The following is a 14,442-nucleotide window of genomic DNA, read 5'->3' as shown; positions in this document are numbered from 1 at the left end:
AGGTCGCCTACCTTGTGGCAAATGTTTATACAGATACCACCAAGGTCGCCTACCTTGTGGCAAATGTTTATACAGATACCACCAAGGTCGCCTTCCTTGTGGCAAATGTTCATGAAACATTAACAAGCAAGATACCCTCCAGGACGTCTTCCTTGTGGCATTTTTTTATTAACCATTAACAAACAAGATAACCTCCATGACCCCTTCCCTTGTGGCAAATGTTCATGAAACATTTACAAGCAGGATACCCTCCAGCCCCCTTCCTTGTGGCAAATGTTCATGAAACATTAACAAGCAAGATACTATCCATGACTCCTACCTTGTGGCAAGTGTTCAAGGTGGTTGTGGGACACATCAAACGTGCTCAGGTTGACCAGACATCCGATGCCCTTCGGCAGTTCGCGTATCTTGTTCTCTCGAAGAGTGAACATTGTCAAATTCTAAAAAATATAATAAAAGCATATTGTAAATATAGTGAGTTTTGTATCAGTAGATATCTGTCATATTTATATGCAATTATAAACCTATGCAAGGATCAGTCTTCTAACTAAGACTTTTGACATCTAGAGTCACTGGTGATGGGGGGTGGGGGGGGGGGGGGCATAAAATATTTGATTCAATTAACTCTAGCAGTACCTGTTGTACAGAACTTTGAAAGCTAAAATGGGGAAGTGCTGTTACAGCTAGAAAGAAGTGTTAAGAGTTTTAAGATCTAGTCTTGCTAATTGACTGCATTATGGCTTGACCCCATCAAGTCCTCTATGTAGCTCAAAGAGGAATAAAGAAGCAGAAAGGGGAAAACATACCTTCTGTACAATTACTGTGTAACAACAATGAATGACCGAATTAAGAACATTATCAACTTCACCTTAAGGAAAGAGGATTTCAATTAAACAATGGACAATAACTAAATAAATACTGCACCCAGAGATATGGTTCTTGTGCACTGCACTTCTCCTAAATGAAATCTATCTGTATATGAAGTTTGTGGTCATTAACTCAAAGACTTTTCAAAGTTATGCTCCAGACAAGATTGCCCGAACGCACACACGCCTACCATTACTATATCCCCTTTGCCTTTCGGCTGGGGGATAGAAAGACAATTAAGATGGTCTATGACATTAGTCATGACTTCAACCAGAAGCATTTCAACTTTTTACTTCTAAAAATTACCCGGTAGGGTAGATATCTGTGATTCAGATGTAGACACCCATCACTGCAATCAACTGAATTAACCCCACATGCCGCCTGTACACAGGAATAGAAAACTATTTCTATATTACTCTCATCAAACATTAGTGGATTGTCACCAAAGTCAAACTTGACCTATATTTTATAGTGTTAAACATTTGAACCAAAAACTGCTTAAATTCATTGTATCTGTCGCAGGTTATCGTTTGAATAATATTTTTTTTGCGCAAATTCTAATTTATAAGGGGCTTCAGTATCATGAATATAACTTTACGAAATATGTCACAAACTAAATATAACAAAACATCAGACAGAAACATCTACATGCTCACAAATAGCTGTCAATACACACAATTAAGTAGCACATTATTTAATAGACCTCTTAAAGTACTTAAAACATTTCGTCAAAACTATACCAAGTTGCTACTTAAGTTAAGATTTCCCCACTTCAAAAGATTTATGATGACTGACAAAGTATGTTCCAGCTGACAATAATACAAAAAGATAACACCAGATCCTTACAAAACATATAACCATTTTTAAAATCCCCCCCAAAATCCTGAATGTCATATATATGTATACATATTTATATGTCATTAACTTCTTGACATGTTAAATAAACCTGAATATCTCTTTAAGTAGTAATAATTTTTTGGGGAAATCTGATTCTTTTTTAGTTTTAATTACAGAAGTAAATTACAATATATTGTATAAATTTTCTACAATTGAGAAGCGCATACCAAGAATATATGTAAATTATGGTATTGTAGCAAAGTGCCAAAGTAAACTGACTTAAATCAGCCATTTCATTGGCTTGAAATGTATTTTATATCCTTAAAAATATATTACAGAGATATCTGGTTGCAAAACACAGAGTAATGTAGAAAAATATTAGAATATTTGGTTACTTTCACATATTTTCTACTGGACTGGAGCCAAGTCTGGCAGTCATGACTGAGAATCATGTAAACTTATATAAGTCTTTCTGCTGAGTTATGAAACAGCTAGAATATCTTGTTCTTAGAGCATGTCCAACTGGTTAGCACTTTATCATGCTATTAGCACAATTCACAAATTCTTGCTTTTAAAATAGATTTTGTCTTTGGAGATTGTATTTCACATAATGCTTCAAGCCAGCTATCAGCAAGAAACAAAAGGGTAATATATGGACACTTTGTAGTTTTCCAAGTCAGGAAGCCAATAAGAAGAAACACTGTCAATGTGCCAAGAGGAAGTTTCCACATTATATCATATCAATATATAATATACATACTTTTTGCCATCAATACCATAAAACCTTACTGTTAAATTCCTAATCCCATCTCCTACAGTCTTAATCCTGTTGAATCGTATTAACAAGGTGGTGAGAGACTTCAACTGGTAGACAACTTCGGGTATCTGAAGAGGAAAAACTGTGTAAGCTGAAAAGCAACAAATTATGTTTGCCAACTTTGGGTGAATATATGTAAAAGATGATTTGCTTATAAGTTACATTTGGAATAAAGGTAAATGCTATGACTCCAATCCCCATGTTTTCATTTAAACAAGAGGCCAAAAAGGGCCTATGCTCTACTGGCATGGCGTTTGTGGTCATATCAATCCAGAGCATGTATGTTTGGGTAAAAGGCAACAGACATATAGTTTATGTTTTGTGTTTGAGTTACCTGAAAACGTACCACTTTCAAAATCTGAGCCCAGAAAGTATTGTAAGCAGATTAGTTGCATGAACTATTTTAATATGTGCCAAGTAAAAGTCATCTGACAAAAAAAAAATGCTTTCAAAACTGTACTCATAGTCAAAATTTCTGTAGTTTTAAAAGTTAAAAAAAGTTGGTCAAAAGGTCAAAGTCAAGGGCATCCTAGGACAACATTGATCAATTGGAACAAACATTCACAATCAATTGTGCTGAGATGGATGCACAACACACAAAAAGATTTTCAAACCTTTCCAGATTTATGTTTACCAAACCTGTGAACCCTGGGTGTGGCCAGTAATGACACCAGGTGCATAACTTAAACATTCACAACCAATTTTGTTAAGATAAATGCGCAAACTACAGAACTTAAAGCTAAAAAATGGCCTTTGGGCTTTCAACAAGAACAAAGCAGAGTAATTCACAAATCAGCTGCAGAAGCAAAAAGCAAATTGTCTCTCAAAATCCTAGACTTGCAAATTGTCTCCCTTAACTCTATACTTGAATTTACATGTACATGTAAACTTGGCTAAAAATAGAATTCGCTCATGCAGACCTGGCTAAAAATAGAAAGCATTTCTTTAAAACTTTCATGGCCCATAATCTAGGCATTCATGAGCGGATCTGGCTGGTTTTCGAAAGGAACCCAGCTCTAATGGATATCTAGATACTGTACAAGTTTCATCAAGATACAATCAAAACTGAAGACTGTATCGTGTTCACAAGCAATTGTTTACAGACGCACGAACGCACAGATGCACATACTACGTACACATTACCATCGCATAAGCTCTTCTGGCCTTTGGCCAGTAGAGCTAAAAAGCACCATTTGTTTTCTGTAAGACCCGGTGAAACACCTGTCCACTCTGATCAATGCATTTGCTTTTCACCAATGGGAAAATTCAAGAACCAATGTTTGTTTTCTTGCCTCGGTGCTCGTGAGTCAGGTTGGAGGTCACGAAGTAAGACTATTTTCGCAAATACTGTCATGCCAACAAGTTGCTGTTAAATTAAACAGGGGTTTTATTTGAATACTGGCCTTTTCCCTGAAGTTTTTTAAGAAATTATTGTTACATAATGATTCTAAAATAAAATCATTTTAAGGTTAAAAGTAAGTTAGAGTACCTCTGTTAGCCTATTGTGTCGGAGGTCGAGCAGTCGTAACTTGTCAAGGTTTGCCATCGTCTCGGGCAGGTATGTCAAGGAGTTTTCATTCAATGCGAACGTCTCCAGGTTCACCAGGCAACCAATCTCATTGGGCAGCTGTACAATCTTGTTTCCATAGAGATACAGCTCTTTCAGGTGTACCAACTGTTTTGAAATACACATACTTATACATTTTTGTATTTACATATACCAGTACATATAATATTTATATGAACAAATATTCCTGTTTCATGAAATTTAATTAATTATTAATGACATTTAAATTTACCCTTTTTCCTTACTTAATATGAAACAAGTTTTGTAACTCTGTTTTTAGGTGCTGCTGATATGCCCAACACTAATAAATCAATGACTTTACCTCTTTAATTGTTGGTGGAATCACAGTAATCTGGAAAAGAAGAAATAGGTCATAGAATTTGTAGGAAAAACTTGAGCTATCACTGGATGTGATTATTACCCCCACCACAACACCGTCTTGAATAGAATTTATGTGAAAATAAATGGCTGTGATCATTATTGTTGAAGTAAACAAATAAATGCTATTACCAGTAGTTCTGGCCACTTCTGTACATCCAAAATGACCTGTTATTACTACCTTTTCATTAAAAATGAATGAGTATTTAAAGCAGGTTAATTCTTTATTAACCATCCCAAATAAGCACCTTCTGTATGTACAAGTAACCTTAAATGCATTATGATTAATGTTAATTAGAGGCCATACATATGAAAGATACAATAATTCTGTCATTGTTCTGCTTCTACTGGTACTAGAATATTCAAAACATGAAAAAAAATAATCTCCAAACCTGTCCTCAGTCTGTCCTCATTGTTCGACAGTAATTGCTTATGTGATACCACCGACACTTTTGTCACTTACGGTTCTGTTTGAGGTGTTAATAATACAGCTTCATCATAAAATCTGTAACTGACAGACACCTGTCCGAAGCAAAGAGTCACATATTGTAGGTTGTTCTTGTATAAGAAGAAGACTTCAATAACAGTACCTGTGATTTACTAAGGTCAAGTCGTGTTGACTGGTCTTCTTTGCATTTCTTGAATACTTTGCCAACGTCCTGAAATCATGATTATTGACTGATGAAATATTACTCACAAATATATACTCAGTATATATAATGCTCAATATAAACAAAATTTGCTAAACGTTTACATCAAGCAACAAATGCATGGGTTCTAACAGCTGATAATTGTCAATCCTGAATAGCCAGGCATCTGTTTAAGTATGAGAACCATAAAAAAAGCAGGTAAAGGGGCTTAAAATCAAAAGCCATTAATATCCCTATCAAAGTACTTCCTACTGATATTGATGCCAAAGTCTGAGCAAAAAATCATCTTAACAACTGTGCAATAGCGTTAAGTTTTGAAGCTCTCCATCCTGATTTCAGGATTAATCTTGAACTTCAGACCCTTGCAAATGCAGAAATGGCTGTGCTTTTTTCATCACCCAAACCTATCAAGACCATGACATTGCTTCAGAACCTTGGTGACAATCATAAAATTATGATATGGTCATTTGACAGAAGAATGGTGGGGGAGAGTGGTCTAGAGGTGTATATAGCCCCCTCTCACCCAACAGGTTGTGGGTTTGGTCCCCACCAGGATCAGAGTTGTCTAGATGTATACTTGACCCCTTTCTCACCTCTCTCAGAGGTTGTGAGTTTGGTCCCCACCAGGATGAGAGTGGTGTAGAGGTCTACTTAGTCTCTCCTCAACCAAGGGGTAAGAGTGGTCTAGTGGTATACGTGCCCTCTCTCTCCCAGGAGATTTGGGGTTTGCTAAACACCACGATGAGAGTGGTCTACTGATATAAATTGTCACCTCACACCAAAGAGGTTTGGGGTTTGTTCCCAACCAGAGTGAGAGTGGTCTAGTGGTATACGTTGCCCCCTCACACATAAGAGGTAGTGGGTTTGGTCCCAATCAGGGTGAGAGCGGTCTAGTGGTAAACGTGGACCCCTCTCACCCAACAGGTAGTGGGTTTGGTCCCCACCAGGGTAAGAGCAGTCTAGAGGTATATGTGGGCCCCTTCTTGCCTAAAAGGTTGTGGGTTTGGCCCCCACCAGGGTGAGAGTGGTCTAGTAGTATACATGTCCCCCTCACCCACTAGTTAGTGGGTTCAATCACCACCAAGGGTACTTTCTCATGGCCTCTGAAATTGGACACCAGCACTGCTTTTACACAGGAAATAAACTTGCCAGTGATTCTTTAAGCTATCAAATTTCACCATATGCAAGCTTAAAAAAATAGATTAAAATAAACCGAAGATTGTAATTGCATCATTTAATGCATATTTTCAGGGTTTTTTTCCATATATTAGTAAGATTTATTTTCTGTTATTGGTAACACTTCTTCAGGTGAAGTACTATTTGAAAATTTTCATCATTTTTCAGATTTTCTAGAGAATAAAATCCACAAACAAGTGAAAAAGGCCCATTCCATTCAGCCAGGCTAAGTCTAATTTTTTTAATTCAAGTCATTTTTATTAAAATTAGAAAAAGATTTAACCAATACATGTATAAGAACTGGTTAAATAGCCAACGCACTGTAACAGTTGCACATAACTTAGTTTATGCAAAACGAGCATTGATGATCCAAGGCAGCCCACTGCTAGATGAGCACATCAACACTGATTACAGCAGACAGTGCTGATTTACAGAAACAAACCCATGGAATCTGCCAGGAAGGTGAAATGTACATGACAGTGCATAAGTCATCAAAGAATTTGTGCATATTCACTGTCAGACTCTTGAGCATTTATACCCACACATTTCAGCTGCCTTGTCAAAAAGCTATGATATCATAATGAAACCAGACACACATTATTTTTTTCTGAAAATGTACCCCAGGTTATAAACGTAGAAATTCCTTCACAAGACTTACAGTAGTTTATTTACTGCTTGCTTGTCTTTTCATCATAGTCATTGATGTAAGCTTTGTACAAAATTGTTTTAATCAAGATAATTGGAGACAATTTTGATATCTTTTTAATATGTAACCATAACGGTTTAATATATTGTTCATTTTGTGGACAATTTATGAAATGAGACTCTTAAGCTTGTTACACTTAAGATATTTCGAGAGATTGGTGCCTGGACTTCTGAGTCTGACCCTGTGACCCCAAGTCACTCAGGGTTATCTACTGGTTGAGATTAATAACCCTTCTAGGGTTGAGGTCTCTTGGATATCTATATACTGGCTAAGGTCACAAATCCGAACACTTTTGGATTTTTTTTACAATTACCTTGGACAGTTTTTGTTGTAGCAAGTTGAAATTTTGTGTGAAACATCTTTGGTTAATGTGACAACATCTGTCAAAGTACAGATTTACCAACTTATAAGGTTTATGGTGAAAATCGTTCATTTTATGGACAGTAAATCCACCTTCCATTTATGCTATGGTGGGCACAAATACCGAACACTTGAAAAGCGAAAATACATGGTCATACAATTATAATTAATAAATATTCTACATTACATAAACACTTAGCTGCTAAGTTATTTATTCCGCTGTTTTTCAAAACATGCATTTTAAATGTAAAGTGTGATTTCTATTTATAAATATCTTGAATGTAGGTCAACATAACTGCAAGTCCTCAAAGTTGCGCATGCGCCCTCTTTTCCCTGTGTGCTACATCTTGATCTTTAAGCGTGTTAGAAAATTGAATGGCATTTTAAGAAAAATACTCAACACAACCAGCTGAAACTTCACAAGTGTGACCAAGGCAAGCCTCTGTATTGATCTAGATCATCAAATAATCGATCTAGGTAAACAAACCCCTGTTTTAACAGGTGTTCGGAAATGTACTGTCAACCAGTATATAGTAACTGTTGAGCTGAAACCATTTTTCGATTAAGATCAGCAAGACCTACACCATTGCTGGACATTTCGATACTGATCATGACAAATCAGTTTGGAGTTCTACAATTAGTCATTCACAAACTTTAGATCAGAAATTATTTTTCTAGTAAATGACACCACAATTCAATTCAACACAATGTTGACCCTAGACCTGCTGACCCCAAAGTCAATAAGGTCATTTACCGGTACTGACCATGACCAATGTGAGACCCTACAATAAGCAGGGCTTCTTTAAACTGACACTTTGCTGGTCCGGACCAATTTTGACCTTGCCAGACCAGTTTCAGTAACAGAAAATGGCTTCAAAATTGGTCCGAATTGTTTCCCTTAAAAAAGTGTTCATTCTTCCCCAAAATCCATAATATTTTCCCATTACATTAAATACAGATTCTGTGAATTTGTAAAAAAGGCAATGAATCTATTTAAAGTAAACCAATTCTTGATATGACTAGCTCTTTTAGGGCATAATGTATTCTTAAAAAAGTAAAAACATGTATATTTGCTATTAAATTTGCTATTTCAGCATGATTTTCCCTTAAGTAGAAAAAAAACCAAATTTGGATGGAACAGGCGGTGAAAATCACTGTTTAATTGTAATTCACAAATAGTGTTTGTCATTCACACATCCACAAATACCAGGAGATATCATTCAGGGTAAAACGCGTGATAACTTTTGTGTTAACTTTCTGTGTTAATTGACTTCGCTTTTTTATTACATAAAAAAGATGTTGAATTCCCTGTCTTTGACTCATGTAAACAATTTCCACACATATCGTACAAACAGCCATTTTCATTAAAAGATATGTCATTGTTCATCTGCGAAAGCCCTAAAATTCTGAAATAATTAACCTAGTCATGCCCTAATTCTAACAGATATCAACAGCAACAGCCTTGATTTGACCCTAGATTTACAGATTACTTCATTTTCTAAAAAAAACATGGTCGCCTTTTTGCGACAATGGTGATCACAAGTGGGAACCCTTACTCGTGTACAGTACACTCATAGTGTAAGAATTTATAAAAGAATCTATCATCTGACCACTTCCTGTTTGGTAATCAGTCTGCCAAAGAATTACGATCACAGCATTCCTAGAAAGAATCTCTACAGAAACTTGATAAGAATCTGATATAAAATTAAATTTGTATAAATTACAATCTAAATCAGCTATGATGGCTCTAAAGCACTGCTTACAAACTGCTACAACACAAAAAAATGACAGAAAATACATTGCGAAAATGTTTGATGAATTTCTTCAAACATTTCAATAATTTGACTTTGGAACCAACCTGGGGGATTCAGGGTCACGGGCTCTGACCGATTGAGATTTTAAACTTTTAAAATCCCTGATAAGAAAGCCATTCATAAGACTAAAGTTATTCATCATATGCTCTAAAGGTCACAACAATGGTACAACCTTGATCTTGGACCTACATACCTCAAAATTAAAAAGGTTCATCAACTAACCATGGCAAATATGTAGGACTCGACAAATACAATAAGCAACATTTGATTGGAAATATTTGTTCAAGTCAATGCATATTTGTCCTGGTATGTAGGTGGGTCAGTCTGTTAGTTTTGTTTCGGAAAATCAAGGGACATTACTCAACAATTATTAAAGCTAGAGTTATGGGCCTTGCTACAAATGTGCGCACTTCACTTGAATCATGTGTACCAAGTATTATGTGAATACAAGAATCATGAGTTGTTTTTTTACTTATGTTCATGGAGTTATTTGACACCAGCATACACCGGCAATAGTCCAGACATCTTTTTTTTTTGAAAAGACAACAACAGAAAATGGTTCATTGAAATAACTGTAACTTGTGATCAATGTTTTTTTCACACCCAGCATTTTGTGATTTGCACAGCTACCCTTTAAAATAGTTGTCATTTAAATGGAAGCAGAGGTAATTTTTCAAATTTAATGCGATTTTTGAAAAACAATTCACATGAAATTTGTTTTCCCAGCGGGTTAAAAATTCAGATTTATTCTTGAAACTGCATTCAGCCATTTGAAATATGATTTTCCATGTCACTTAAAGTGCTTAAATGATTTCATTTATAGGCTATGTAAATGTGAATGAAATCTTTATGAATTATGAAATAAAATTTACAAAGTAGTGAAGGTATTTCAATACTTACTAAGTCAGCCTTAACAGGTTTTTTGCTGCTGCTGGGTTTAGGTTTCAGTTGTCCAGGCTCCTGCAGACACACCGATTTCTGTTGGGGTTGTTGTTGACTTGGGACAGAATTACCTGTACTGCTCTTCTTTTCCTTGAATAATAACAGGCAAATCAGTGTTGATTCTGCAATCCTTTATCATTAAATTCTTTACTATTTCAGTTATCTTTTTTATTAAAACATTTTTTTTCAAACCAATACTTCAAATGAAGCAGTAACTAAAAAAAAGAATTACATTAATGATATGATGAAGGTTAATGACAAATGTATGCATACAAAAATCTGTTAATTGAGACTGACATTCAAATGCTTACCTTTCCATCTCTGATTCCAGCAGATTCTATAGAATTTGATAATGCCTCTACACTCGGGTCAAATTCTGGTCCAGAATTAGCATCGTCTTGTTCCAATGACGACATTTTGGGTTGTCCAGCAATAGGAATTTCTTTTTCACCAGTAAAATCAGCAAGTCTTGAAGCTACAGCATCATTTCCTTTCCCTTTAGTTCCTTTTTTAGATATGGACATGGCCAACCATCAAACATAAATTATCTTTCACATCTGCCAAGGTTTTTATCACACTAAAACACATAGATGATATTTAATTAAGCTTCACTTACTAAAAATTGTAATGTTATTTTTCTTTATGTTGAGAAGGTAAAGTTATCTGATGTATCCCTCTTTTGAAATGCTCAAGCTGTGTCACATTCTTTCAAAAGAATGTCACTTAAACCCACATACCAAGTATTTTAATGATGATAGTGTAATTAAATCGTATCTACTCAGGCTGCCAGTTTAAAAAGTAAACCACACCTACTCTTGGTCTTGTGTCCATACATTTAATATTTCTGTCGATAAATGTGACTTCTTCTATTTCAAATGTGAGTGATTATTGAACAATTAACTTGTATTATTTGAAAATTTACACTTAACACTTCCAATTAAGACCCAATTAGCACAAAATAATTGAAGAGTTCCCCACAGATCAAGTACACATTACCAAAAGGTCACCAAATTTGGTATTATCAGTCGTCATGATGTGACATCTTGAAAAGCTTCAACAATTTAACAGCTGATTTCTCACGCTCTGAAACAATAATCACTACAATCACATCATATTACTCGATTACTAGTAGATCCAAAGCGAGGCTGTTACATACCGATGACAGTTCGTGTCGAAAGAAACAATGGAATCTTATTGCGTTTGCAAGCAATGAGTATTATTTACATTTTTAATAGAGCTATGAAGTTTTTTCTCGACGCATATGTTTTCTAATATATGCTTTCTCTTTGAATTTATGCAAAATACAACAATGATTTACTTAACATCGATTTACTTACTATTTCCATTGTAGTTGCGCATAAATATGCGCGTTAATACAACAGGAAGTTGCGTATTGACAAGAGGTACAGGTTTATTCAAAAACAATATTCCTCAGCTCTTGTATCCGTACTTAATAGTTAAATAAAAATATATATTCACGTTTCACGTTCTCTCTAGACGGGTCTGCTGTAGAGGGAGGGTTCAAAACAAGGGGAGGGGCATGCAAAACATCAATTGTTGAACCAAGCTGCGCTTTCAACAACCGATTGAGGTTTTCCTTCCCGCCTTGACTGTTGTTGTTTTAATAATTGTTTGAAGAAATATTTTGAAATGTTGAACGGATTACTGCACACTGTTATTTGTTTGACGACCTTTCTTTCAATGCTGATAAGACGAACAAAATGCGCTTTAAAATAACGTCAATTTAACGTATCATTCACACGAAATATGTGTGACCTCATATTAAACTATCGAAACTGTACGATACAACCGAGTACGTCGGCCCCGCGCTTTTAGTGAATGCCTCGCCTGTCCAAGTCGGCATAGCTCCTCGTCGGCAATTAACAACCATTCCCAAAATATAAGTGTGTCATTTTTAATCTTAAATATGTGGGAAATGCTCCTGCATCTATACATGTATGTATGCGGATTCTAGAAAAATATGGTGCACTATTACACAGGTACGTGGCATGTGTATCCCGTGCATATCTAATATTATTCAAATATCGAATAATGGCCCTGTCTTGCCTAAGGCAATACATGGATTGTGTTATTTTCTGCGGCAATTATATATATTTGTGTAGCGGAACGTTTTAGTTTTCTCAATGTTCAGCTCACTTTGATAGAGACGATGTAGACTGTCCTCCTTTGGTGCAAGGAGCCGTTTGCTTCGATCAACAGATGCACATATCAACATGTGAAGGCACCGAACATTGGGTAATTGCAAATTAAAACTTATTCTCCTGAAACTGGGGAAAATTTAATGCATATAGAGGCATGTGTATATTTCATATCTGTCTAGTTAACAGTCTTTTAAATCCAACATGCCACGATCAAGCGCAGATGTGCATACCATGTTGACAAAAACTACGTAGAACTCCAGGGTGTTTAACAAAGATCATCCAAGGCATTGATTCTTTCCAAGAGGTGGAGAAAGCAACCTTTTCTGTAACAACACTCCAAGATTTGTTGGTAATGACATCCAAGATCTAGTCGAGAGGCGAAACAAAGCACTTTTTTATAATTAAACTCAAGTGTGTGTAACCGAAATCAATCCTACAGTGGAACCATTAGAAGGCACCTTCTTTTGCGCCTTGTTATGTTGTTTGTTTAATCTTGTGCTTTGCATCATGAACTTAAATATTATGCTACACGGCTTGTCCCTGTAGTTGCCATTATGCTATTTCTATTTCGCTGTGTTGTTGTTTCTTTAGCTTGTTAGGGGAAAGGGTAGCGGGTGATATTCTTGTTGTCATCGTCGATGGTTTGGCATTTCCTTGTGGAACTCTTCTTTAATAGTGATGATAATGAAACAAAATCATTATGTTGTATGTAAATAACCGATAAACACGTAAATGATTGCAGGAAATATGAAGTCAAATACGTTTTCTCGAATCTTCCGAATCAACAACTTTTGTGTTGCTCTGTAAATTCAACATGAAACCAAATTTGATATTATTTGACACACATTTTCACATTTTTGATTTTGGCCTAATGAAGCTGACATATAACTTAAGTCACAGGAGTTGCAGTTCTAGAGTGAAGCACATTTGATATAACGCACTTCCGCGCACCCACACACACAGACGCACGCACGCACGCTAATCCTATGATAACAGTCGAGTTTTCGTAATATATTTTATCCGACAAACTCTCCTAAGAATAAATCAATATATATTAAACAAAAATCAACCTATAGTCTATAGATGATTCACTTGATTCTAAATTTTGTATTTCCAAGTATTTTAAGGAACAAATTTCAAGTATGATTTAACATGTTATCTTTGAACTGGCTTTTGATTTTTAAATTGTTTTCGTATTGTTGACCTCTGGGTAAAATGTAAGAAAAATGCTTGTATAATTTTTGAACGTCTTAATTACTTCGTTTTAACCAATTTTGTTTATATATTTTCAAAAGAGTTTCTTTAAAGGGAAAAGGAGGCGGGGTCTATTCATGGTAAGAAAAAGAATCCCCATTTTTCAGTCGAGCACGGTTGCTGTCGCCTATGATAAATGTTGATATATCTACCAACAAAAGTCAAATATCATCCTTTGCAAAGTGCCGAAAGTCTCAAACGTTTAAGAACAATTCAGCTTCACTGAAGTATTGGAAACAAGAGCACTTCTGTAACCCCTAGCTCACCGGCGTCGGAACTAAAAAAAATGCAAGCAAATATTTTTTTATCGAATACCATGGAAATTGGAGTTATAAATGGGATATGGAAACGATATTCACCACCGTTTAGACCAAACATTTTCTCTAAAAACGATGTAAAGGAGGATTTTGTCATATTTCTGAAATTAGTTTCATTGAGCAAATTCCCGCTCAACAATGAAACATTTATTGACGTCGCGTTAATTTGGAATAGGTTTCAATGTTGTACCATGGAGGGTCACGTGATCAAAATGGACCAGGCAACATTATTATTGTAAATATGTTTGATAAACAAACCTTTATACCCAAACAATTGTATAAACTGATTGAAGAAAAAAAACCATCAAGATACAAAATCCTTATGTCTTGTTCCGTTATTGCAAACATTTGGACATATATAATGGGTATTTAATAACTTGTCCTCAAAATCGTAGACTACGGGTTTTTATAGCTTGGTTTACGAACCGTAGGACCCGATTCACCACAGCTCAGAAAAAGAAGTTTCGGAGGATGTTTTGTATGGTGGCTCATTATTGCCGTAAGATAACCTGATAGCGTTGGCGAATTCTTTCGTGTTAACCAAGTGTTTTTCGCCATAATTATCTAGAGCTATCTGGTTGATATATTTATATAT

At 35.6% G+C, this 14,442-nt stretch overlaps 1 protein-coding gene across 1 annotated transcript in view; it reads right to left on the bottom strand.

Moving 5' to 3' along the window:
• The window catches only part of LOC128231342 (leucine-rich repeat protein soc-2 homolog), a 33,037-nt gene extending 21,568 nt beyond the window's left edge, over nucleotides 1–11,469 (bottom strand). The window contains exons 1-9 of the mRNA XM_052944024.1: nucleotides 11,452–11,469; nucleotides 11,111–11,197; nucleotides 10,426–10,691; nucleotides 10,073–10,204; nucleotides 5,057–5,125; nucleotides 4,411–4,440; nucleotides 4,011–4,196; nucleotides 2,494–2,589; nucleotides 320–440 (exon numbers count right to left, since the gene is read on the bottom strand). Of these exons, the coding sequence (XP_052799984.1) occupies nucleotides 320–440; nucleotides 2,494–2,589; nucleotides 4,011–4,196; nucleotides 4,411–4,440; nucleotides 5,057–5,125; nucleotides 10,073–10,204; nucleotides 10,426–10,638 (847 nt within the window). The 5' untranslated portion in view covers nucleotides 10,639–10,691; nucleotides 11,111–11,197; nucleotides 11,452–11,469. The remainder of the gene's footprint in view (nucleotides 1–319; nucleotides 441–2,493; nucleotides 2,590–4,010; nucleotides 4,197–4,410; nucleotides 4,441–5,056; nucleotides 5,126–10,072; nucleotides 10,205–10,425; nucleotides 10,692–11,110; nucleotides 11,198–11,451) is intronic.
• Nucleotides 11,470–14,442: the final 2,973 nt, after the last annotated feature.

Source organism: Mya arenaria, chromosome 4, assembly GCF_026914265.1.
Source record: "Mya arenaria isolate MELC-2E11 chromosome 4, ASM2691426v1".
Classification (NCBI taxonomy): domain Eukaryota; kingdom Metazoa; phylum Mollusca; class Bivalvia; order Myida; family Myidae; genus Mya; species Mya arenaria.
This window is presented reverse-complemented; position numbering and strand designations above follow the sequence as displayed.